This window comes from Microcebus murinus, chromosome X (assembly GCF_040939455.1).
Source record: "Microcebus murinus isolate Inina chromosome X, M.murinus_Inina_mat1.0, whole genome shotgun sequence".
NCBI classification, from domain to species: Eukaryota; Metazoa; Chordata; class Mammalia; order Primates; family Cheirogaleidae; genus Microcebus; species Microcebus murinus.
Genome location: NC_134136.1, coordinates 35,949,536 through 35,975,074, shown reverse-complemented (window position 1 = coordinate 35,975,074; position 25,539 = coordinate 35,949,536). Strand labels below are relative to the sequence as shown.

The window sequence follows — 25,539 nt, the reverse complement described above, 5'->3', positions numbered from 1 at the left end:
TCACACACATACAGACACTTTATTAGTTTCCTCTACAAGAAACAATAACATCAATCTTTTAAAACAGAAGTCTCAGGTCATTTGAGAGGCTAAACAGATCCATGGAAGGAAGATGAAAATTAAATACTTAAATGAATCCAAAGGCACTATGATTATCACCTAAAACCTACTGCTACAGCAGTAGTAGGCTAGGGAAGATTAAGCTACAGCAAATCATCTAATGTGAATGTTAGCAGTTACACAACAGGAAGCAAGTCTGCTTTTCAGAAGACTATGGTACAATGATCATTTGGGCCCAAGAGGATATTTGGACAGGAAAAGGTCGAGATGGATGAAGGTAAGCCAATGGAAAGGAACAGGTACAAAGGAGAATCAGAGCTACACAGTCAAGCAGATGGTGATGGATCAGGCTTCTTCCTCCCAAGAAACATTTGCTGCACTAAGTGCTGCCCCCCCACCCTCATCCCCCAACCCCACCCCATGGCTGCTCAAGCTGAGCTGCCTGCTCCTGCCTTGTTGGGTGCTCAGCTACCAGGACAAGGTTTAGGGCAGCCCAGAGCTCTTGCTGAAATTTAGCACAGATCTTAGGAGACCTTGTCCCAAGTGGGTTGGCTCTGTTGCTAGTTGTACTGAACAAAGAAAACCCTGAAGCATTCACATGCAAAGTATCCTGAGCTCTCCCAATCACAGTTAAACACCTCTACACAACACCTTCACAAGTCTAAAATCTTGCAGCAGCTGAGCCCATAGTTAAAGCTGCAAATCTCACAAAAATCATGGAGGAAGCCAGAATGAAACAACGCAGGTCGGAATCCTAGCAATTAATCTCAATCCGTCTTTCCCCATTTATAATAAGCTCTAATAGTCAATATGGGATGTAGAAAGCTACACTGGAATAAGCTGGGTCTTCTGCAGAGTTTTGTCATCAAATACCAAGGGAAAACAAGGAGGGGGGGGTTGATTTTATTTTCAAAAAGCTTCAGAAGTTATTCTATTATAAAGGAACATGGCTGAACAGGTACGAAACAGACTCCCCATTGTGAGTCCTCCTGATGGCTTCTGCAAGGATCATGGAGATGTCAATCACCTAGGAAGGCAAGAAGGGCGTTAGGTTAGTATCATATGGACAGAGATGACTGGCCAATCTGCAGACATTGACAAGCAGCCTAGTGAGTGCTCCTCCTCTTTTTGTCAGATTTGCAAGATTTATTTCTACAAGTAGATCTCTTTTTTTTTTGAGACAGAGTCTCACTTTGTTGCCCGGGCTAGAGTGCCATGGCGTCAACATAGCTCACAGCAACCTCAAGCTCCTGGGCTCAAGCAATCCTTCTGCCTCAGCCTCCTGAGTAGCTGGGACTACAGGCATGCGCCACCATGCCAGGCTAATTTTTTTTGTATATTTTTAGATGTCCAATTAACTTCTTTCTATTTTTGGTAGAGAAAGTGTCTCACTCTTGCTCAGGCTAGTCTGGAACTCCTGAGCTCAAAGGATCCACCCGCCTTGGCCTTCCCAGAGTGCTAGGATTACAGGCCTGAGCCATCACACCTGGCCAGATCTCTTGCTTTAATATGAGAGTCACTGAAAGAATGTGGGTGTTTTTACTATTATTTAATTTCAGACTATTACAGCGGTACAGACGTTTTGGTTACATAAATTGCCCTTATACCATTTGAGTCAAAGCCGTAAGTGTTCCCGTCCCCCAGATAGGGTGCACTGCACTGGTTAGGTGTGAATTTACCCATCCCCTCCTTCCCCAACCTGCTTGATTTCCGATGAATATTACTTCCATGTGTGCACATTTAAGTGTTGATCGATTAGTTCCAATTTAACGGTGAGTACATGTGGTGTTTGTTTTTCCATTCTTATGATACTTCACTTAGAAGAATGGGCTCCAGTTCCATCCAGGTTAATACAAGAGGTATTAGTTCACCATTTTTTATGGCTGAGTAGTACTGCATGGTATACATATACCACATTTTATTAATCCACTCATGTGTTGATGAGTACTCGGGTTGTTTCCTCATCTTTGCAATTGTGAATTGTGCTGCTGTGTGCCACTTGTCTTAAAAGTGCTACACTGTACTGTTTCCTCTCAGGAGCCTGCACTCAGCTACTCTTCAGAACATCTGTAACATAACCACTTAGGAAGGGGTCCAAATGCTAACTGAAGAAAAACCCTGATTCCAGCTCATGAAAATGGTGGTGGGTTGGCATTTTAAAGCCCTTAAGAATGAAGAAAAAAAAAATGGCCGAGTGTGGTGGCTCATGTCTGTAATTCTAGCACTCTGGGAGGTCCAGGCGGAAGGATCACTCAAGGTCAGGAGTTCAAAACCAGCCTGAGCAAGAGCAAGATCCAGTCTCTACTAAAACAGAAAGAAATTGGCCAACTAAAAATATATAGAAAATAAATTTACTGGTATTATAGACATATAAAAAAAAAAATTAGCTGGGCATGGTGGCGCATGCCTATAGTCCCAGCTACTTGGGAGGCTGAGGCAGGAGGATCGCCTGAGCCCAGGAGTTTGAGGTTTCTGTGAGCTAGGCTAATGCCATGGCAACCTAGCCCGGGCAACAGAGTGAGACTGTCTCAAAAAAGAATGAAAATTTAAACTGAAAAAAAAAAAAAAAAATCCTTAAGAATGGCAACAAAGCCGGGCGTGGTAGCTCACGCCTGTAATCCTAGCACTCTGGGAGGCTGAGGCGGGCAGATTGCTCAAGGTCAGGAGTTTGAAACCAGCCTGAACAAGAGCAAGACCCCGTCTCTACTAAAAATAGAAAGAAATTAATTGGCCAACTAAAAATACATAGAAAAAATTAGCTGGGCATGGTGGCGCATGCCTATAGTCCCAGCTACTTGGGAGGCTGAGGCAGAAGGACTGTTTGGCCCAGGAGTTTGAGGTTGCTGTGAGCTAGGATGATATCATGGCACTCTAGCCCGGGCAGAGTGAGACTCTGCCTCAAAAAAAAAAAAAAAAAAAAAAAGGATGGCAACAATCCTCCAACTATATATATTAATTTCAGAAAGCTAATAGGATACTGTTCCTGCCCCCCACTTTTTTTTTTTTGTTAAATGCTGGTCAAGTGAAGCAGTGGGTGTGGAGAAGGAACGAAGGAATCTGTAACTGGTTATGATCATGCACTTGGACCAGCCTGTACACATTGTTAATTAGTGAAAGGTCTTATTCTTTCAGTGCAACAGCACTCAAACTTTAGTGTCTAACAATTATTCGGAATTACTTTAAAATACTGGTTCCAGTATTTCTGGTTTTATAGTTCTTGGATGGAGCAAAGGAACCTACATTTTAATAAGAACCTTAGGTCCAGAGTATACTTTGAGAAACACTAAAATTCAATCATTTTAAAGGTTTCATATTATGTCTTCAGGGGCCTATAGTTAAGAGTAAGACAAAAAAACTGTAAAGTATGGATTTGCAAACTGTAATGTGCATCAGAATCATGAGGAAAGCCTGTTAAAATGTAGACACTTCTTGGCTCCATCCTCCAGAGACTCTGAGGTCTAGCAGTTTGAACTTCTAAACAGGTGATTTTTTTTTTTTCACTTTTGGAACACAGATTCTGATGATACACTAAACCCTTAAGATCAATGAAGGAAATCTTCAGAATCTAGACACCTAATTCAACATTACATAACCACCTCCTAAACACTTAGTGAAATCTTGTTTTGCAAGAATCTCACTCTCACCTGTATTTTGGAGCAATGCTTCATCTTGTCCTCCTGAGGTATGGTATTGGTGACTACTACTGCTTCAAAGCATGCATTGTTGATGCGAGAAATGGCTGGACCAGAAAAGATTCCATGAGTCAAGATGGCATAAACTCTGGTGGCTCCAGCTGAGAGAAGTCTACAAGAAAAGAAGTTCATTTGAATTAATCTTTCTTGTCACTACAGAATCTGAGTCAGGGAGAGGGAGTGCATTAGTTTGCTCAGGCTGCCATGATAAAATGTCATACACTGGGTGACTTAAATAACATTTCACTGTTCTGGAGTCTAGAAGTCCAAGATCAGGGTGCGGACAAGGCCTTTTTGTCTTAGCTCATAGGCGGCTGCCACCTTGCTGTGTGCTCACATGACCTCTTCTTGTGAGTAGGCACAGGGATAGTACCAGCAAGCTTTCCAGCATTCTCTTCTTGTAAAAGCACTAATTCCGTTGTGAGGGCTCTACCCTGGTGACCTAATCTGACACTAAATTTCCAAAAGTGATCTCCAAATATCATCACATTGGGGGTTGGGGCTCAACATATATGAATTTTGGGAAGACAATTCAGTCCATACTAAGAAGAATCTTGCCTGAATAGGTTTAGATTACTGTAAAAGGACTCTGCATAGACATCAGTGCTTAGCAAACTCCATCTCCTCTTCTCCCTAGGCATGCAGCTGACCTACATTTCCCAGCCTTCCTTGCATAGTTTGGTGTGGCCATGTAGCTTAATTTTGGCTATTGAAATGTGGGCAGATACGGATATATACCACTTTGTGGCTGGATTTATAAAAATCTTCCACGAGTGATCCTCTGTGTTCTTTTCCCTTTCTGGCTGGCCAGAATGGAAATGTCTTCCAAGGTAATTTTGGAAGCCACATGTTAAAGATATAGCACTACAAGATTGAAAAGAATCTGCATCTCTGAACTATTGCTTAGAGAAAATGAGTCCAACCAAGAATACTTGCATTGGAGGGTGCCATGGACAAGGAGAAAACTATCATGTTAAGGCCGGGCGCGGTGGCTCACGCCTGTAATCCTAGCTCTCTGGGAGGCCGAGGCGGGCGGATTGCTCAAGGTCAGGAGTTCGAAACCAGCCTGAGCAAGAGCGAGACCCCATCTCTACTATAAATAGAAAGAAATTAATTGGCCAACTAATATATAGAGAAAAAAAATGAGCCCGGCATGGTGACAGCATGCATTTGCAGTCCCAGCTACTGCTAATGCCTGTAGTCCCAGCTACTTGGGAGGCTGAGGCAGAAGGATTACTTGAGCCCAGGAGTTTGAGGTTGCTGTGAGCTAGGCTGACGTCACGGCACTCACTATAGCCTGGGCAACAAGCGTGACTCTGTCTCAAAAAAAAAAAAAAAAAAAAAAAGAAAACTATCATGTTAAACCACTGACATTTCAGGATGTTGACCTGTTGCAGCAATTAGCATCCCCTTATTAACACAAGAATGAAATGGGTTTATAAACATAAACTCCGGAATCCAAGCGAGGAATCATTCAGCATCCAAATATTTTACAGGCACTGTGCAAGGCTCAGACACTTAAGAGTTTTAAAAAAACCATTCTCCTTAAAACAAAAAGCTATCAAACATAGGGTACTCAAGGCGATGAAAAAACTTTATAAACAGACAGTGGTGATGGTTGTACAACACTGTGAATGTAATTAATGTTACTGAATTATATATTTTTAAATGGTCAAAATGGCAAATTTTGTTATATATATTAACAGTTTAGCACAATAAAAATTGGAAAAAATTAAGAAAATCTGAAAAAAATAAGACTAATTATCCACTTCTATGTATTATAATTCAAGACTAGGGTAATGAAAATCATCCAAAGCCACTTATCCAACTCAATTCAGTTCCAAAAAGAATCAGCAGGCTGAGGCATTCAGACAGCAGTTGTTAGGTTTTTACTTCCAACCATCAGCCCCAGCACTTCACACTCACTTGTCAGCTGCGTGGCAGATTGTGCCACAAGTGTCAGCCATGTCATCAACAAGGATGGCCACTCGATCCTTCACATCTCCCACTAGCACCATGCGGTCCACTTCATTGGCCTTCTTCCGTTCTTTGTGAATCAAGGCAAAGTCCACATTCAGCCGGTCAGCAATGGAAGTTACTCTGCAAAACAAAGGGTGTTCATGTGTATGTGTGGTTTCTAAGACACAAGAAACAGGGTCTTAGCCAGACTCAGTGTCTCATGCCTGTAATCTCAGTGACTTGGGAGGCTGAGGCAAGAGGATTACTTGAGGCCAGGAGTTCAAAACCAGACAGGGCAATATAGTGAGACCCCATCTCAACAACAAAAAAGCAAAATACAAAACCCAGGTGTGACAGCATGCATTTGCAGTCCCAGCTACTTGGGAGGCTGAAGCAGGAGGATCGCTTGAGATCAGGAGTTCAAGGCTGTAGTGAGCTATGATTGTGCCACTGTACTTTAGCCTGGGCAAGAGAGTAAGACCCTATCTTTAAAAAAAAAAAATAGACTGAAGAATGGACATGTTTTCTGGGGGAGAATGCTCCTTGAAACCAAATCGTTCCCAGGGCTGGAAGAAAGCAACCATCATTTATTGACATCAAAGGCAGATCACAAACTGTGCTTTATAGATTAATACCTACATATCCCGATAGCAGTTTGTGAATGTATTGGTCAAACTTAGGTGAGCATTCATACTTGGTAGGGGACATACACCCTCACCAGTCCTGGGAAGCAGTATTAATACTATAACACATTTATTTTATGCTGTGGTCCCCAACCCATGCACCATGGCCTGCCAGAAACCAGGCCACACATCACCGCCTGAGCTCTGCCTCCCCTGCCAACCCTCTAGCAGTGGAAAAATTGTTTTCCATGAAACTTAGGAACTGGTAGCACAGCAAGAGGCGAGCGAAGCTTCATCTGTATTTACAGCCACTTCCCATCACTTGCATCACCCCCTGCTTGAGCTCTGCCCCCACCCCACCCCCATCCCTGGCCCCTGGAAAAATTGTCTTCCATGAAACTGGTCCCTTGTGCCAAAAAAGTTGGGGCCAGCTGATTTAATGGATTGGCAGTAGAACAGATGAGAGAAGGCTTCATTAACTAATGCAGGGAGGGTGCAGGCTATCCCAATTTCTGCCATGGAAGACCTGTGACTGTGAATGTGGTGACAAGTGACCCTGAAGCTTGCAGGAGAGTAGCAGTGTCCAGCCTGTTCCAATGCCTATGCCCTCATTGCTCCTCTCAGTGAGGGTGGCAGAACACCCACCAACAGTCAGTGCCAACTGTACCTGGACACCAAGCTTGGGAGTTCCTTTCATGAAGCCTAGAAAGAAAGTTATCAAGATGGCATCTCACTATATAGGCCAAAGTATTTCTGAAATCAAAACAGAATTCTTATTTTTCTAATTACAAGATAATACAAACCAGACTAGAAGGTGGGATAGAAGACAAATGTGTTTTTGGACAAAGTACCACATAACTCAAACAGATATCCATTCAGTGTAAATGACAGTGAGCTGCCCCAGTGACATGTTTGTTCATGCTCTGCTGCGACATCCCTGTCATGCATGCAGAAGAGGCCTGTGCTTTGGGTTTTGTCTTAGTGTTTTTGTTTGTTTGTTTGTTTTTTTGAGACAATGTCTTACTCTGTTGCCCGGGCTAGAGTGCCGTGGCATCAGCCTAGCTCACAGCAACCTCAAACTCCTGGGCTCAAGCGATCCTCCTGCCTCAGTCCCCCAAGTAGCTGGGACTACAGGCCTGTGCCACCATGCCCGGCTAACTTTTTCTATATGTTTTTAGTTGGCCAATTAATTTCTATTTTTTTTTTTTAGTAGAGAAGGGGTCTCGCTCTTGCTCAGGCTGGTTTCAAACTCCTGACCTTGAGCGATCCACCTGCCTCGGCCTCCCAGAGTGCTAGGATTACAGGCACGAGCCACCTCGACCGGCCTTGTCTTGTTTTTAAACGTAGCATTGATCAAACTATAGCATTTTGTTCTGTGGTTTTTGTGTTTGTGACTAGGATCACATAGCTGAGGTTTTTCTGTGAACCACAACTTAGACAACATTTACACCTTGATCTAAATGAACTACACCCTGTGCTCTCCATTACTACTGCTTCGGCACATATCAATGTAACTTATTTGTTTGGAATGATTACTTATCCAAGGCAAATGCATGATCAATCAGTTTAAGTGTCCCGAACTGTCCATACTCAATGGCCAACAAGCTCAGTGCCCAACAAAGCATAAAGAGGGCTAGAAAAAGTCACTCCTTATACTCTTGAGTGGAGAACCACTGTGAGAATCAAAAATCACACAGGGATCTCCACCTAATCCCCAAACCCTGCCAAGACAGAAGTGATTACAATTATATAGCCAATAGGGAAAAAAAAGTGATAGCCACTCACTTGAAAAATACTCCATCACTGTAAGACAATTATAATGAAAAAATAATCTACTAAAGGCAGTTCTCCTGCACCCAACTTTGGAAAGAAAATCTTTCTTGATTATTTCAAATGTGACTATTCTCTAAGCCCCAAGGCAAGATATGAAAATAATGGCCAATAAGTTAAGACAAGTACAATGACTACCAGTAGGCGGATGTTTTTCAGGCTCTGTCTCCAATATTACAAATGGTAACTAGTGATTACATGGGGCTCACCAAGCCATACATCTGGCTGGATAAAACGACTCAAACTCCCAGCTTATCAGTTCTGTGGAAGTTACTGAAATCAAGAGGTTGTTAAGAAACAGTCATTGAAGATTTGAATGGCTTTTGGAAAATTCTGAATTAGCTTTTCCTAATCATCTGTGTTTTGTTGCTCTTCATTCTATTTCCACAACAAGAAGAACATGTGTTATGTTTTTGAATGCATTACTAACGAGTAATCCACTAAGGAAATCAAGAGCTCTTAGTCTGCACCATGTGAGCTGTAACTGGCAAGCCCTGGCAATCAGTTTGTTTAAAATTTTATCGTCTTGGTTTAAAATAAAAATAACACATTTTATTTTGCTTCCTGCTTGATCATAATCCCCCCAAAATTAACAGCATTAAGAGGTATGTAAAAGCAACCTTGTACACTAATGTGGTTCATAGCAACTGCCATTCATTAGAAAACCAAATTTCCCATCCTGCGATAGGTTTATTACAGTATTGCTAACTCTGTAGTGCCAAGCTATTCGTGTGTTACGGTCAAGTCCACAATACCATGACTATTTAGGGCTCTTTTTCTTTGTCTTCCAAGTAGTGATTCAGGCAAGTAAAAAGAGTAAGTAACACTATATTCAACCCATGTCCCAACTATTGGTATATCCATTCAGAAGGAGTATACTTATCACTTTCTGACATAATTGTCTGAAACGATTTTCCCAGTACATTGGTTACAATACTAATTTCAACCATACCTCTTAGCTCCACCAGCATCAGGTGAGACAATAGTACAGTTCCTCCACTCAGAGATGTTCTCCCTTATCCACTTCAGTACAGCTGGCTCTGCATACAAATTGTCAACTGGGATATCAAAAAAGCCCTATAGAAAGAAGCTAGATCAGTTTTGCTTCATTTTCCTTCTCTTCCATTTATAAATGGCTAACACAAAGAAAGCAGTAACTTGCTCAGAGAATACCTTACTGCAACATTCAAACTGATGGGAAGGCATGCCCAGTGTGGTAGATTATAAAAACGGCCTCCTCGAATCTAGGCTGTGTCAGAGAGCCCAGCTCTCAGCCAACCCACAACTGGCCATAGGAACATGAGTGAGTCCATGTGAAGAATGGACAAGTTCAGCCAAGACCGAAAGAACTGCCCAGCCAACATGCAGACTCATGAGTTAATAAATACTGCTTTATGCCAATAAATGTTGCATTGATTTGTTAAGGAGCAAAAAGCTAATTGATAAACCAGTTAGAGATGCTATGGTGTATAACTTAGTGGAAGCTATTTATAACAAACAATAATCTAGAAGTCAGGAGATCTATATTCTAACTCTAGTTGATACAAATTAGCTGTGTTTCTCAAGTCATTCCTTTCTATAAAATAAGTACAATCTCCTGTCCTATGTACTTCATTAAATTCCCATAAGCCTCAAATGATAATGATTTGAAAGCCTCTTTGAAAAGCATAAAAGTGGTGTTCCACTCCCCTCACTCTGGGTTTATGCTAGAAAGTAGGTTCTAATATCTGTGGCTCTAAATCTAAGACAGTGAATATTCAAGGGAAACAAATAATAATGACAATAACACTTTCCATTTATGAATACCTATCATGGCCAGGCATTATATTATGAATTTAATTATCTTACTATACTCACAATAACGAAAAGTATATGACAGAGAAGTTAAGTAACCTGCCCAAGCTTACAAAGCTAGTAAGTGTCAAAACCAGTATTCAAACTAGGTCTGATGCCAATGTCTATGCTCTTTCCCATAATACCAGACTGCCTCCCTATCTCACCACCTCAAATGACCAAGAGCACGAACTATGCTTAATGTGAATACATTTTAAAATGTTGTTGATGTCTAGTTTATTTAAGCTGTACTTTGGCATAATTTTTGGCTTCTCTGCTGTCTTCAGCATCATTGGCACTCACCTCCCACCTTTCTAACCCCCAATATTTAGGTTCCATTGATACCTGTATTTGAGAAGCATGTAGGTCCATGGTGATAATATGATCTGCACCTGCTACAGACAGCATATTTGCAACAAGTTTGGCTGAAATTGGAGCCCGGCTCTAAATGAGAGGAAGAAATAAGAAAAAAAGAAAAATCCAATTTGAAAAACTATTTGATCAGGAAATTCATAGAAAGAGACATGGCCACTGACTGTAAGTAGATTAAAACCTAGAATAAACATCACTTTTCCAACTTAGGACACTATTTCAATAAAGAATATACCTTCCTAGCTTTCATTTTCTTAACGTACATATTTTCATCCTATTCAAGTGTTTCCAATGTATAATTATGCAAACTAGGTAGACTTAAAGATCTCTTTAAAAATAAAATAATTTTATTAGAAATTTTGGCACATACATACTTAAACCTGTATAACATCTGATGTGTCAAAGTTTAAAGATACATCAATAAAGAATGGGAATTATAGGGTTTTTTTTTGGTAAATTATACCACTACTGTACTCATCTGGAGGTCAGCCTTCCAATAACCTTAAATCCCTTAAAAAAAAAAATAAACATGCCCACCACACTATAAAATAGAAAAATCCATGCCCTTTAATTTATATTCTGTTTGAATCAAAATATCTGACCTTCTCCCAGGCTTGTGTATGAAATCGGGCATTAATTACAATAGACTTGCAAAGTTTTATGTACGTGCCTTATCTTCAAATATACCAGATCTGGTGTAATATATATATATATGAGAAAATCAAGTATTCATGTAACAGACTTCAATTTTCATGAAGTTTTATGAAGAGGTCATAACGAGGACCCCAATTTTGACACTTTGAGAGGATCTACCATAGTTTCAAAAAAATATTCTACTCCATGCGGAGTTGGTGCTTAGTCTTACTGATACAATTAAAAATACCAGTGAGCTAACTGAAAGTTACATATGTAGGACTGGAATAAATATGGACTACAAATGTTGCTTTATACAAACCAATTATTAATATGTCTATTGTTTTGAAGATAGGTATTACCCTAACAAAATGTGATTTAAAAAATACCCCCTAAATATGTATCTGCTGGTTACAGAATTCTTTTGTGACTTTGGAAAAGTGCTTGTTTCCCCAGCTTTAAAAAAAAAAGATTCTGCTCCTACCTTATCCTTCTTATCCTGCCGGGCATACGGGAAGCATGGGATGACTGCAGTAACCCGGCTGGCTGAAGCAATCTTGCAGGCATTAATCATGATCAAAAGCTCCATTAAATTGTCATTGATTTCACCACAACCACTCTGAACAATGTAGACATCCTCTCCACGTACACTTTCGCCAATTTCCACACTGCAATGGGGAAGAAAAACAACATAAAATAGATTTTTAAGTGCTATACAGTCAGCCCTCCACATCTTTGGGTTCCAGATCCATGGATTCAAGCAACCGCAGATCACAACCTGTGAGATGAAATACAGGCTGCCTGCTGAAATTATGTTCCAATTATTTGTAAGTACTTTAGACTAACATTAGCCAATCCTTTTCATGTCGTGTCACATGTAGAAAATGGTAATATTTGTATACTGCACTGGAGTAAATTGAAGCAGTGAACTGCTTCTGGGTATAGGGGCTCCTTCAGAGGATCACCTGAAGTCTGAGGGATCAGTATCCACGTGTAGCTGTAACCCATTCACAGCATACTTGTAGGGAAGCTGTGCTTCTTAGACTTATTGCTTCTTAGACTTACTATCTGGAGAAGTATAGTTATCATCTCTCGGTATCCGAGGGGGATTGGTTCTAGGAACCCCTTTTGATACCAGTATCCACTGATGCTCAAGTCCCTTATGTAAAATGACATAGTATGTGCATATAAACTATGCGTATCCTCCTGTATACTTTAAATCATCTCTAGATTATTTATAATACCTAATACAGTATGAATGCTATGTAAAATAGCTGTTGTACTTTACATTTAGAAAATAGGCCAGGTGTGGTAGCTCACGCCTGTAATCCTAACACTCTGGGAGGCTGAGGCGGGAGGATCGCTCAAAGTCAGGAGTTCGAAACCAGCCTGAGCAAGAGTGAGACCCCATCTCTACTAAAAATAAATTAATTGGCCAACTAAAAATATAAAAAAAATTAGCCAGGCATGGTGGCGCATGCCTGTAGTCCCAGCTACTTGGGAGGCTGAGGCAGGAGGATCCCTTGAGCCCAGGAGTTTGAGGTCGCTGTGAGCTAGGCTGACACCACAGTACTCTATCCCAGGCAACACAGTGAGACTCTGTCTCAAAAAATATATAAATAAAATAAAACCACACACAAAAAAATTGTCTGTACACGCTCTATACAGGTACAATTTTTTCCCATATATTTTTGATCTGCAGTTGTCATGTGCATATAAACCTGATACATCACATGTGACTGTTATATATTCCATACATAACAAAAGGAGAAATATCATAAGGAGTGAACTGCTACTGTTCTATAATGACACTTTATACAGAAGACAGCCCTACCTCTACCACGTTGGCAATTCACTCAATAAATATTAACTGTTCATATGCTAGTCATTGTGCTAGGTGCCACAGAAACAATGGTAAATAAGACAGATGTGGTCCTTGCCCTCATTCAGTGTTAACTGTACTCTGGCCTAATCAGTGAATTTTGTTTAATAATACTCCACAGGAAAGTTACTCCAGTTATGGAGTAGGGCTATTATTTTACCACAGAATCAAAGTTTTAACACCCATACTTGGGTCCTTAACAAGAAAAAGTTATGACCTAAAAAAAAAAAAAAAAAAAAAAACCTCAGTGACACCTTAAACGGCACCATTTTCCCAATCGATCCCCTAGATGAGAAAGAGGTATGTGTGTGTATAGGCAAGGAGTAGATTAGAATGCCTGACAACACCTATCGCAAGAGAAAAATTTTCTGTCCAAATCAAAAGGCAATACAGTTATTAAATAAAAGAGCCAGACCTTTATCTCACTCTAAGTGCTATCTTCTGCGTGGTTTCAGCAACTATCCACTGTCCCATGCCTGTTAGGATCACTTTTACCCCATTCCACTCCCCAAACAAAACTTTAAGGAGCATTCTGAAACGAACTTATATGAAAATTGGCAGAGGTAATTCGATTGCCAGAAGAAGCTGACATAGCAGATATAATCACTTATTTATTCATTTCTAACCCAAGTAGCTATTGAAGGGATCCTACTTTTATTACAAAAAGAATGGGCTTTTAAGCACTGAAAGCTGTTTGATGGCTGCTTCCTTTTGCATCTTCCTGACAAATGGGTTTATTTTGCTTCGTAACCAGTCCTTTTGGCTAAGATGTCCATGGAAGCCCTCCAACAGCTGTTGGGTCTTTTTGTCCTACTCATTTCACTTTTCATATAAGATCATCAAAATAAAAACTGTAAGGCATTTTTTTAAAAAGAATGGTGTTGGTTAGTATTATAAAGCAAGAAAAATAAAAGCAAATAGAAAAAACCAGCTGAGCTTCCTGGCAGCCAGAATAAAAAGGAAAACACATTAGTTTAGGATATCTGAATATAAATCTCCAGGCACTGAATTCAAGAAGTATTTTATACCATGGATGCTTATGCTAAAAGTGTATTATTTGCTCAAGTCAATAATCTAAGTTCCTACCTTCAAGAAACTAGGAACAGCAAAATAAACCCAAGCAAGCAGAAGGAAGAAAATAACCACAAGAGCTGAAGTCACTAAAACTGAAAACAGGAAACAGAAAAAATTCAATGAAACAAAAAGCTAGTTCTTGAGGGGAGGGAACTATCAATAAAACTGATAAACCTCTAGGAAGACTGAATAAAAAGCTTTACTGGAGAATTCTGCCAAGCACTGAAAGAAGAATTAACACCAATTTTGCGCAATCTTTTCTAGAAGACAGATGACGAGGGAACACTCTCCAGCTCATTTTATAAGGCCAGTATTATTACTCAGACACCAAAACCAGACAAAGGCAATGTAAAAAGGAAAACTACAGAGGGGGAGGAGGAGAAAGGTGGATGTGGTTACAACAGGTAGGACCCTTACAGTGATAAAACCATTTTATGTCTTGACACTATCAACTTCAATATGCTGGCTGATGCATTGTACTCTAGTTTTGCAAGAAAATTATAGTTGGGAAAACTATGATTGGGAACTTTGGGACAAGTGGATAATGGGCTCACTGGATCTCTATGTATTATTTTTACAAGTGCATGTCAATCTACAATTATCTCAAAATTCAACTGCAACTAAAAGTGCATTTTTATACTCTTGTGTATACTTGAGTGAACTATTGCTGCAGCCCTCAGTGAAACCTAAGGTCATAAAAGCATAACTAAAAACAGCACTTTTGTAGTCAATCAAAAAGAACTTACTGTACTTGTATTATTTTCTGAGAAAATATATAATACTGAGAGAACTTGGAGAACAGTTAATTTGACAAATCGGTCATTTCAAAATATTTTCTCCCTAACTTATACATTGCGCCACACTCTCTTCCTTACATTCCTTGAATACAGCTGTTTCTTTTCTTTTCTTTCTTTCTTTTTTTTTTTTTTTGAGACAGAGTCTCACTCTGTTGCCCAGGCTAGAGTGAGTGCCGTGGCGTCAGCCTAGCTCACAGCAACCTCAAACTCCTGGGGTCAAGTGATCCTCCTGCCTCAGCCTCCCGAATAGCTGGGACTACAGGCATGTGCCACCATGCTGGGCTAATTTTTTCTATATATATTAGTTGGCCAATTAATTTCTTTTTATTTATAGTAGAGATGGGGTCTTGCTCTTGCTCAGGCTGGTTTCTAACTCCTGACCTCGAGCAATCCGCCCACCTTGGCCTCCCAGAGTGCTAGGATTACAGGTGTGAGCCACCGCCCGGCATGAATACAACTATTTCTACTTCATGGCCTTTACACTTCTCCCCGCTACCTGGAATGCTCTTCATACAGCTACCTTACTCACTTTTCAGGTCTCCAATCAAAATGTCTTCCTTCCCTGACCATCTTATCAAAAATGACCTCCCAGAGAACCTGTAAAATTAAGTGACTTAAAAATCCTATCAAACAGGCCGGGCGCGGTGGCTCAAGCCTGTAATCCTAGCTCTCTGGGAGGCCGAGGCGGGCGGATTGCTCGAGGTCAGGAGTTCAAAACCAGCCTGAGCAAGAGCGAGACCCCGTCTCTACTATAAATAGAAAGAAATTAATTGGCCGACTGATATAAATAGAAAAAAAATTTAGCTGGGCATGGTGGCGCATGCCTGTAGCCCCAGCTACTCGGGAGGCTGAGGCAGCAGGATTGCTTGAGCCCAGGAGTTTGAGGTTGCTGTGAGCTAGGCTGACGCCACGGCACTCACTCTAGCCTGTGCAACAAAGCGAGACTCTGTCTCAAAAAAAAAAAAAAAAAATCCTATCAAACAATTATACTGTATGGACCTTATTTGCATACTGTTTCAAACAAAAAAACCCCACATTTATGAGCTGGGGAAACTGGAACACTGTCTAGTTATTTGACAGTAAGGGATTACTGTTAATTTTTTAGGCGTGATAATGGTATTGTGGTTACTAAAATATACATAGGTGACAAAACACCTGTGTTTGCTTCAAAATAATTCAATTGTGGGAGTTATGTGTGAAGGGGAAATAATGCATGAAACAAGAGTAGCTATAAGGCCGGGCATGGTGGCTCACGCCTGTAATCCTAGCACTCTGGGAGTGAGGAAGCGTGAGGATAGCCTGAGCTCAGGAGTTCAAGATCGGCCTGGGCAAGAGTGAGATCCCGTCTCTACCAAAAAGAAAAAAAAAAAAAAAAGTGAAACAACAACAAAAATCCCAGGAAAGCGTTGCAGCGTGGGCCTATAATCCCAGCTACCCAGGAGGCTGAGGCAGAAGGACACCTTACTGCCCAGGAGTTAGAGGTTGTTGCAGTGAGCTACAATGATGCCACTGCACTCTACACAGGGTGACACAGTGAGGCTCTGTCTCAACAAAAACAAACAAGGCAACTGAGCACCCCCCTCACAACCCCCTAGCCCTTCAAAAAAAAGAGTAGCCATAAATTGGTAACTGCTGAAATGTATGATGGGTACTGGGAGTAGGGGGTGATCATTATACCATTTTCTCTACTTCCGTATATGTTTGAAATGTTCCATAATATAAAGCTAAACAAAGTGATCCTCCCCAGGTATTTTCTCATCACCCTGGTTATTCCCTTCAGAACACTTACCACAACTTATTATCACCTTATTATTTATGTACTTGTTTACTGTCTGTCTCCTCCACTAGAATGCAAGCTCTGTGAAGGCAAGGACGAGATCTGTCCCATTTCCGGGTATCCCCAGCAGCCAGTGCCAAAACAATGAATGGATGTATGAATGAACATCCTTCAGAATTAGCTGCCCCTCAGCCGGGCGCGGTGGCTCACGCCTGTAATCCTAGCACTCTGGGAGGCCGAGGTGGGCGGATCACTTGAGGTCAGGAGTTCGAAACCAGCCTGAGCAAGAGCAAGACCCCCATCTTTACTATAAATAGAAAGAAATTAATTGGCCAACTAATATGTAGAGAAAAAATTAGCTGGGCATGGTGGTCCATGCCTGTAGTCCCAGCTACTCGGGAGGCTGAGGCAGCAGGATTGCCTGAGTCCAGGAGTTTGAGGTTGCTGTGAGCTAGGCTGATGCCACAGCACTCACTCTAGCCTGGGCAATAAAGCAAGACTCTGTCTCAAAAAAAAAAAAAAAAAAAAAAAAAAGAGAAAGTGAAAAGACAACACATATTAAAAAAAAAAAAGAATTAGCTGCCCCTCGTACCCATTCATTTTAGACAGATTATAAACAGTAAACAGGATTTAGGCCTGTTATTGGGAAAATTTAGAAGGCTGACTTATCATCATCCTTCACAAAATAATTCACTTTGGCTCTATGATAGAGGCAAGTGTGAACATGTTTCTTTAAAAGGTTGACAAATCTACTCATGCCCTTTTGCAGATACTTGTATGATATTTAATTTGGGGAAGAACTATAATCTGATGGGCTCACCAGGATGACAGTGACAAAGAATTTTATGGTGTGATCCTTAAATAGTGGTGCTAAGTAAGATAATGAACAATACAGCAATTTTGTGAACCTCCACGTAGATGAAGTGACAGAGTGATCTACCTCTTTTTTGTTCTAACTTACGAATACTTAACTTGATTCAGCTTTTATATGAACTTTGCCTTATCTTCAGTTATAAAACGTAAAAGGATATGCATCTTTTATGCTGAGGATATTTTATCACCAAGATCATCAGCCTTAAGAAACAATTGAATCTGTTTGAAATACCAACTATGCCAATGTCAAAATTGCTTTCTGAAGATATTCTTCAAAATTCAGATAGGCAGGAGGGAGCCAGGAAGGGCTTTCTAGAAAGACAACTTTCATGTTTTCCAAAATGCAGGCCCTAGAATGGTACAGTCCAATATGGTACCCACTGGCCTCATGTGGTTATTGAGCACCTGAAACGTGGCTAGTGTGACCCAGGAACTGAACTGATATGTGCTATCAGTGTAAAATACACACTTTATTTGAACAACTGCAAAACCCAGAAAATTTTAATCTTGCCCACATTCGTCCCTCATACATCACATCATATCCTTGACCAAATTCTCCATTTCCCTGGGTGGAGTCAGGCACATTGATTTCCAATAATGTCAACTTTGCCCTCTACATCTGGTATCAGAAATGTATAGATCTTGTTTTTAGTCGAGAACACAAATATTATCTGTGCTGGACGCATTCACTGACCAGATCTAGGTGGTTTGTTAGGAGTTAAGAGAACAAATGTAATTTAACAATTGATCCAAGACAGTATAAAGGGCAGGCTAACTATCTATTCCTCTATGTTTTTAAAGCTTTATTATTATCAAGTAAGACCAGAAAACAACAATACTTAGACCACTGTGGATTATCTCCCTTTACCAAGGCCTTAACTATCAAGTCAGTATAAAAAATACCCACATTTGGAGCTGTCATTTGGGAGGGTGACACACCTGCAGGGTTGATGAAATATTTGATATCCCAATCTACATAATGCCTATTATGAATGTTTTCCATATGTAAAAATGCTGTACATTTAACTTTCTCCATTCGTGTTATAATTCACTTTCTCCATTCATGTTATAATTCAATGAAAAAGTAAAAATTGTAAAAAAGAAAAACCCACAAAATTGCTATATTGTTCATTATGTTACTCAACATAACAATTTAAGAATCCCACCCATAAAATTAGCCTTAAGAAAATAAAAGCTACATAATCCTAGGCTAGCTGACTGTGCTGTAAGAAGAAAAAAAGAAAAGCTACATAATCCATTGCATACACCTTTATCCCTCTGGCTGCCAGGAAGCCAGAGGGATACAGTTAAAGTAACACCAAACTTCAGTAATCATTTTATGTCAAATTCTAGGCACAATCACTGTAGTTTATCATTCCACATTGTTCCTTAACAAACTTGTGACTATTGTGAAACACACTTCAAATCCTTTCTTAAAAGCAGGTGAGGTAGGCTGGGCGCTCACACCTGTAATCCTAGCACTCTGGGAGGCCGAGGCGGACGGATTGCTGGAGGTCAGGACTTTGAAACCCAGCCTGAGCAAGAGCAAGACCCCCGTCTCTACTAAAAATAAAGAAATTAATTGGCCAACTAATATATATAGAAAAAATTAGCCGGGCATGGTGGTGCATGCCTGTAGTCCCAGCTACTAGGGAGGCTGAGGCAGATGGATCGCTTGAGCCCAGGAGATTGAGGTTGCTGTGAGCTAGGCTGACGCCACAGCACTCACTCTAGTCTGGGCAACAAAGCGAGACTCTGTCTCAAAAAAAAAAAAAAAAAAAAAAAAAAGCAGGTGAGGTATTAGTTATAAAATTAAACATCAGCTAAATACATAGCTTTAGTAGAGGTGATTTTTTAAAAAATGATATATTCTAACATCACATAAGGTTTGAAGAATAATTATTTTAAAATCATGTATCAGCTCACCACTCAACACAATCACTAGTATCATTTTTATTATTACACTTCAGACATTTCCCAAGTTTAAACTTAAAACTAAAATTTACCCTCAGCATAGAAGGATATTTGTTATGATGAGGCATGTATCTAATAACTTGAGCAAGTTATTTGTCAAAAATAAGGTGGTACAAGTAAACTTAGGACTTTTACTTGTTTTACTGTATATAATTTTTTTTTTTTTTTGAGACACAGTCTCACTCTGTTGCCCAGGCCAGAGGGCCGTGGAGTCAGCCTTGCTCACAGCAACCTCAATCTCCTGGGCTCAAGCGATCCTTCTGCCTCAGCCTCCTGAGTAGCTGGGACTACAGGAACGTGCCACCATGCCTGGCTATAATTTTTTTCTACTTTTAGTTGTTTGGCTAATTTCTTTCTATTTATAGTAGAGACAGGGTCTTGCTCTTGCTCGAGTGGTCTCGGACTCCTGAGCTCAAGCAATCCTCCCACCTTGGCCTCCCAGAGTGCTAGGATTACAGGCGTGAGCCACGGTGCCTGACCTATAATTCTAATGTTAAACTTATTAAGACCAATTTTTCCCTCTAGTAGTACTGTAATGTACAGACTTTGACAAAGCCTTAAAAAGTCCACGAATGATTAAGAGTTCAGAGAGTGCATGAGGATGGCTGGCCCTGGAGTAGGACAGTATTGCGGTGTTACGGTCCTAAGCCTGCATCAGGTATAATTCTAATAAGAGAGAGAAGCCAAAGAATGAAGCCTACACAGAGAAAGGAGCAGAAGTAAGAGACTATCCAGGAGGCACTACTGTGAAAGAGGAAGGAAGGGAGGGGCGATACCTGATCTCCCTGGTAGAGCCCCATTGCATCGTTTTTGAACACCACTTCTTAGCCTTGGATGTCTGGAGTACCTCTCTCAATAAACTCTCAATTCATTTAAGCAACTTTGATATGACCTTAGTTTTTTGCAACTGAACTGACTAGAACATCAAAATATTTTGTCCATACCACCATTATCACAGTTATTACAATAAAGGACAGATATTCTTCCGCTCTCCAATGGAAACAAACAAAAAAAAGTCCATGAACTACATTCATTATACAGCATGGAAAATAAACGACTTTTGGTTTCCTCTAAATCTAAGAAATAAGGTATGGCAGTGCTTGATGGGACGAACAGTTGTGCCTAAAACTTGTTTGCTCCTAATATAATCTATTAGGCAGAAAGACCCAGTTCAGCAATTTAGAGGATAACACTCTTTGTTCTCTCCCTCTAGTTAATGGAGTACTCTCCAAATGGCTTTGCGCCAATCATTCTCCCAGTTGTTTTGGAGAGGTGAGAGGACTGGCTATGTCCATCCAATCAGTGAGAAAACTAGCTTCTCTTTTTCCTTTCCTTTAGCATTAGGAATAAGTGCATCAAACCAGCACTGAATGTTAAAAAACACAAAAAGGAAATATAGCCAATCTAAAAGGCGGATGGTATTCTTAAGAAAATCTCAAGAATTCAGACTATGGAGATGTTGGCACGCACAAAATACATGTGATTAACTAACCAAAAGGTATGGTTCTTACAAAAATCCTAGGCAACCGAAGTTCAGTTCAAGTCTTCCTCCTCTCAGCCAAAGTCAATAAACCGAAGTTATTTACTAATATTTAAGAGAACAGAGTCAAAAGTTTGTTTGTTTTTGAGACACAGTCTCACTCTGTTGCTGGGGCTAGAGTGCCGAGGCGTCGACCTAGCTCACAGCAACATCAAACTCCTGGGCTCAAGCAATCCTTCTGCCTCAGCCTCCCAAGTAGCTGGGACTACAGGCATGTGCCGCCATGCCCGGCTTATTTTTTTCTATATATTTAGTTGGCCAGCTAATTTCTTTCTGTATTTTAGTAGAGACAGGGTCTTGCTCTTGCTCAGGCTGGTCTCAAACTCTGGAGCTCAAACCATCCGCCCGCCTTGGCCTCCCATAGTGCTAGGATTACAGGCGTGAGCCACCGGGCCCAGCCCTCATAGCAGTTGAGGGGGTTGTTGAATACAACATACACAAATGCTTAAAGGTGTGCTCAAACTATACATCAAATATCATCAATATTGTTATGGATGATGAAACTGGAGATTGGTTCAACTTTTCTGGGAAGCAATTTGGCAATAGGTATCAAAAGCCTGCAAAATGGCGTATACCCTTTAACCTAGTAATTCCCCTCCTAGGGATTTATTACTTTTTTTTTTTTAAGTGACAGGGTCTTGTTCTGTGGTCCAGGCTAGAGTGCAGCACAATCATTGCAGCACAATCATTGCAGCACAATCATGGCTCCCTGCAGCCTGGAACTCAAGTAATTCTCTAGCCTGGGTCTATAGGCACAAGCCACCACACCTGGCTCCTCCCTAGGAATTTATTCTAAGGAAATAATCAGATATAGTCAAAGATTTATATTCAAGGATTTTCATATAAAAGCATTAGATCAGGGCCGGGTGTGGTGGCTCACATCTGTAATCCTAGCACTCTGGGAGGTGGAGGCGGGCGGATCACTCAAGGTCAGGAGTTTGAGGTTGCTGTGAGCTAGGCTGATGCCATGGCACTCTAGCCCTGGCAACAGAGTGAGACTGTCTTTAAATAAATAAATGAATAAATAAAATAAAAGCATTAGATCAGAAGTTGGAAATATCCAATAACAGGGACTTGGCTATCTAAAACTATGGTATATGGCTCACACCTGTAATCTCAGTACTTTGGAAGACCAAGGCAGGAGGATCACTTGAGGCCAAGAATTAAAAACGAGCCTGTGCAACAAACATGGTGAGACCTCATCTCTACAAAAATTTTAAAAATCAGCCAAGTGTGCTACCACACACCTGTGGTCCCAGTTACTCAGGATGCTGATGCAGGAGGAAATCATACCACTACACTCCAGACTGGGTGACAGAACAAAACCTCGTCTCAAAAAATAAAATAAAATAAAATCATGGTATAACCATAAGAGTATGTAGCCGTTTCAAATCATATAGACTAGCTAGGCATAGTGGCATACACCTATAGTTCCAGCTACTCTGGAGGCTGAGACAGGAGGATCACTTGAGCCCAGGAGTTTGAGGCTGCAATGAGATGTGATCATGCCTGTGAACAGCCACTGCACTCCAGCCTAGGCAACAAAGTAAGACCTTGTCTCTAAAATTTTTGGTTTTGGCTGGGCATGGTGGCTCACGCCTGTAGTCCCAGCTACTAGGGAGGCTGAGGCAGGAGGATCACTTGAGCCCAGGAGTTTGAGGTTGCTGTGAGCTAGGCTGACTCCATGGCACTCACTCTAGCCCAGGAAAAAAAGGGAGACTCTGTCTCAAAAAAAAAAAAAAAAATTGAACTAAATAACTTTTAAAAAATCATATAAAATACTAAAGGGAGAAACTACTCAAAATGTATGGCTAAATGAAGAAAACTACTAAAAGTATATAATACACACATATATAACAAACATCTGGGAGGTCATAAATCAAAATGTGAACAGTTTATCTTGAGTGGTGGAATTATGAGAGATATATCTTTTTTTTCTGTCTTCTACAAAGATTAAGGACTCAAATCCAAGTTCCCTGATTCCAGTGACTTAACTTTTAACCTCTATTTGTGTATGTTTCCTAAATAACTAGGAGGATAATAATACTTGTGTATGTTTCCTAAATAACTAGCTGAGGATAATCCTGATTTCAGAAGAAAAGCTAATCTGCTCAAGACAGCATCAACTCCTGAGATTCTAACAAATTGTAGGAAATAGCAAAATTGTTTTATTTGTTCCCCAACACATGACCCACAGTACCTATCGAGTTGCCCTGTCCATGACCTTTAGATCCCAAGAGTCACCTAGGGGAGCAGGTATGATGTCTGCAGCATAGAAAAGACAAAGGTTGGGGGGTAGCTCTATAGACAGCATATCTGACTATGTTAAATGAAGATTTCTGAATATCTAAGGAACCAAAAAGCTAATGATTAAGCCAGAACCAAGGAAACCTAGCCAGTCAGCAATTATCCATGTTGGGCTTATTAGAAATCAACTTCTACTGAGAAAATGAGGTTATTTTCCCCCTCCCCTCACCCAATACAGCCTCAGGTTCTGGTATGTTGCATTATGCAGAAGGATTAAGACTAGGAGAAAATAAAGTCTTCATATTTTTCCTGGAAGCATAATAAAAGGATTAAATAACCACAGGGGCCAAAGAAAATCTTGAATTGAAAAACATTCTTGTCCACTAGCTATACTGCCATTCAAAAAGTCTGGTCCTGTTTTGTATTCTTAACTAAGGCCCATGATGTTTGGTCAAGGCTAAACACCAAGCAGCAGTAAGCCTCTTTTGCCTGAGGTACAGGCTTGTTACAGATGGCAGTGTTTACAGTACATTTGCATCACAATCATTGGCACAACAATCCAGGAGCCTGTCCATACAGTAGATTTTACTTTTATCACCTGGGTCTTAAAAAAGATAAGGGGAGGGCTGGGTGCCGTGGCGTTAGGATCCCTTTAAAGTCAGAGGTTGGAGATCAGTCTGAGCAAGAGTTGAGACCCCATCTCTACTAAAAACAGAAAAAAAAATTAGCTGGGCATGGTTGCAGCTGTACTCCCAGCTACTCGGGAGGCTGAGGCAGGAGGATTGATTGAGCTCAAGAGTTTGAGGCTGCAGCGAGCTATGATGACACCACTGCACTCTATTCAGTAAAAGGTAAGGGCAGTTACACTTGGAAATCAGTTTAAAGAAAAAAAGTAAACAAAAGCATTTAGAAAAAAATGTTCAAAGAAATGGAACAAGTTATTAGGTGAAAACTATTCACTTAACATATGGCTATATCTGTAAGATTGTGGGCCGTGCTCTGATTTGATCAACAAGGTAACAATAAAACACGAAGTACACCTATTAGAACCAAAAGATCCCGCAGTTAAGTGGAGGAAGTATTGAAAGAATCAGGTGACCAAATTATCTCTAAGATGGTCCCATGGTGCAGGTACAGGGTGGAAGTGAAGGGGAGTAAGCAAGTTTTAGTGGCAAGGCAATGAAAAAAATTCAAGTTGCAATGACTGTCCAATCCCGGTCTTCCACTTCATTATCTGTCCTCAATTATCTTAACATTCAGGTATAAAAATGTTTCCTAAATTCCCCACCCTAAGAGAAGAGAAGTGAACAAGTTCAGGGTAGACTGTGTTACTGAAAAATATGCTTTTGCATTATCTGTACCACTAGCTGCATTGGGGAAGGTCAAAGATTCCAGAATTAAAGTCCCCTGGACTTTCTGGATGGCTCAAGCTGAGATGCTGGCCATCAAGGATGCAGAATCAATGCATCACTTTATCCCATCAAGTAGATTTATGGCTCCGATTACGCAGTAATCTAAAGATGTGAAAGGCCAACGCTTGCCGGATCTAAGGGAAGTCCTCAAGTAATGATTTTGGCGCCCACAGTATATAAAGCCAGTTTCTCTCAACACCAGACTGGATCCACAACATTTCAAATGGAAAAGCTACTTCTTAGACACTAGAAGAAAGACCAGGAGGGCTCACTACACGGAAGGTTCTCCAATGCAAGCTAGTCTTAAGAGCCAAAGCGTAGTCCAAGAGCCGAAGCGAATCCAGTCAAGCATGGGTGGCTCAACAGCGAAGCCAAGCCACGTGTCCCCTCCGTCGCTCTAGGCAGCCACTATCCACTGGGTTCTCCAGCCCTTGCCTTTAAACCCAGCAGCCTCGCCTCATGCTCCATCTTGACTCCACCCCACCACACGGCGAGAATGAACGTGACCCTCCCGCGAGAGGTAACATAACGGAAACAGCCCAAGGGGCACGCTCGCCACAGAGCTGCCCCCTTTCCCCCTCCCAAGTCCCTCAGAACTCAGGCGGCGGCCCCATCCCCTCTACGCCCGCTGTTCAGGCGGGTGAGATACAATCGGGGTCCCAATTTGGCCCTTACCAGGTCTCCTGGTTGCTGAATTTCTTAGTCACCACCTTGCCTAGCTCCAGGCCCAGGCGGTCAGCAATCTTCTGGGATAAATCCTGGTGGGAGCTGCCGCTGAAGATTTTGATATTCGGCATCTTGGCCAACTACCCTAGGCACTCTTCCCTAAGCGATCGCTGCTGCGGCGGAGACAGGAACCGAAGTCGACCCAGAGACTAAATGCTAACCTCTTCGCGCTGCTATTCCGCCATCTTACATTCCCGCCCCGCGCGCGGCTCTAAATTACCCAGCGCCGGGGAGG

General features: G+C 41.1%; 1 protein-coding gene across 1 annotated transcript; it reads right to left on the bottom strand.

Moving 5' to 3' along the window:
- PRPS1 (phosphoribosyl pyrophosphate synthetase 1) lies at nucleotides 1-25,539 on the bottom strand. The gene is made up of 7 exons (XM_012750781.2): nucleotides 25,254-25,539; nucleotides 11,487-11,670; nucleotides 10,343-10,441; nucleotides 9,117-9,241; nucleotides 5,679-5,852; nucleotides 3,705-3,864; nucleotides 1-1,087 (listed from the first exon to the last, which is right to left on the bottom strand). Exons 1-7 carry the CDS (start codon nucleotides 25,373-25,375, stop codon nucleotides 995-997), a joined length of 957 nt encoding a protein of 318 aa, XP_012606235.1. The 5' UTR covers nucleotides 25,376-25,539; the 3' UTR covers nucleotides 1-994.

Coding starts and splice junctions, on each gene's coding strand:
- PRPS1 (XM_012750781.2), bottom strand. CDS start 25,375: ATGCCGAATATCAAAATCTTCAGCGGCAGCTCCCACCAGGATTTATCC. Junction 9,242..10,342: donor TACATGCTTCTCAAATACAG/GTATCAATGGAA, acceptor TTCTTTCTATAG/GGCTTTTTTGATATCCCAGT. Junction 3,865..5,678: donor ATCTGCCACGCAGCTGACAA/GTGAGTGTGAAG, acceptor CTTTTCTTGTAG/ACTTCTCTCAGCTGGAGCCA.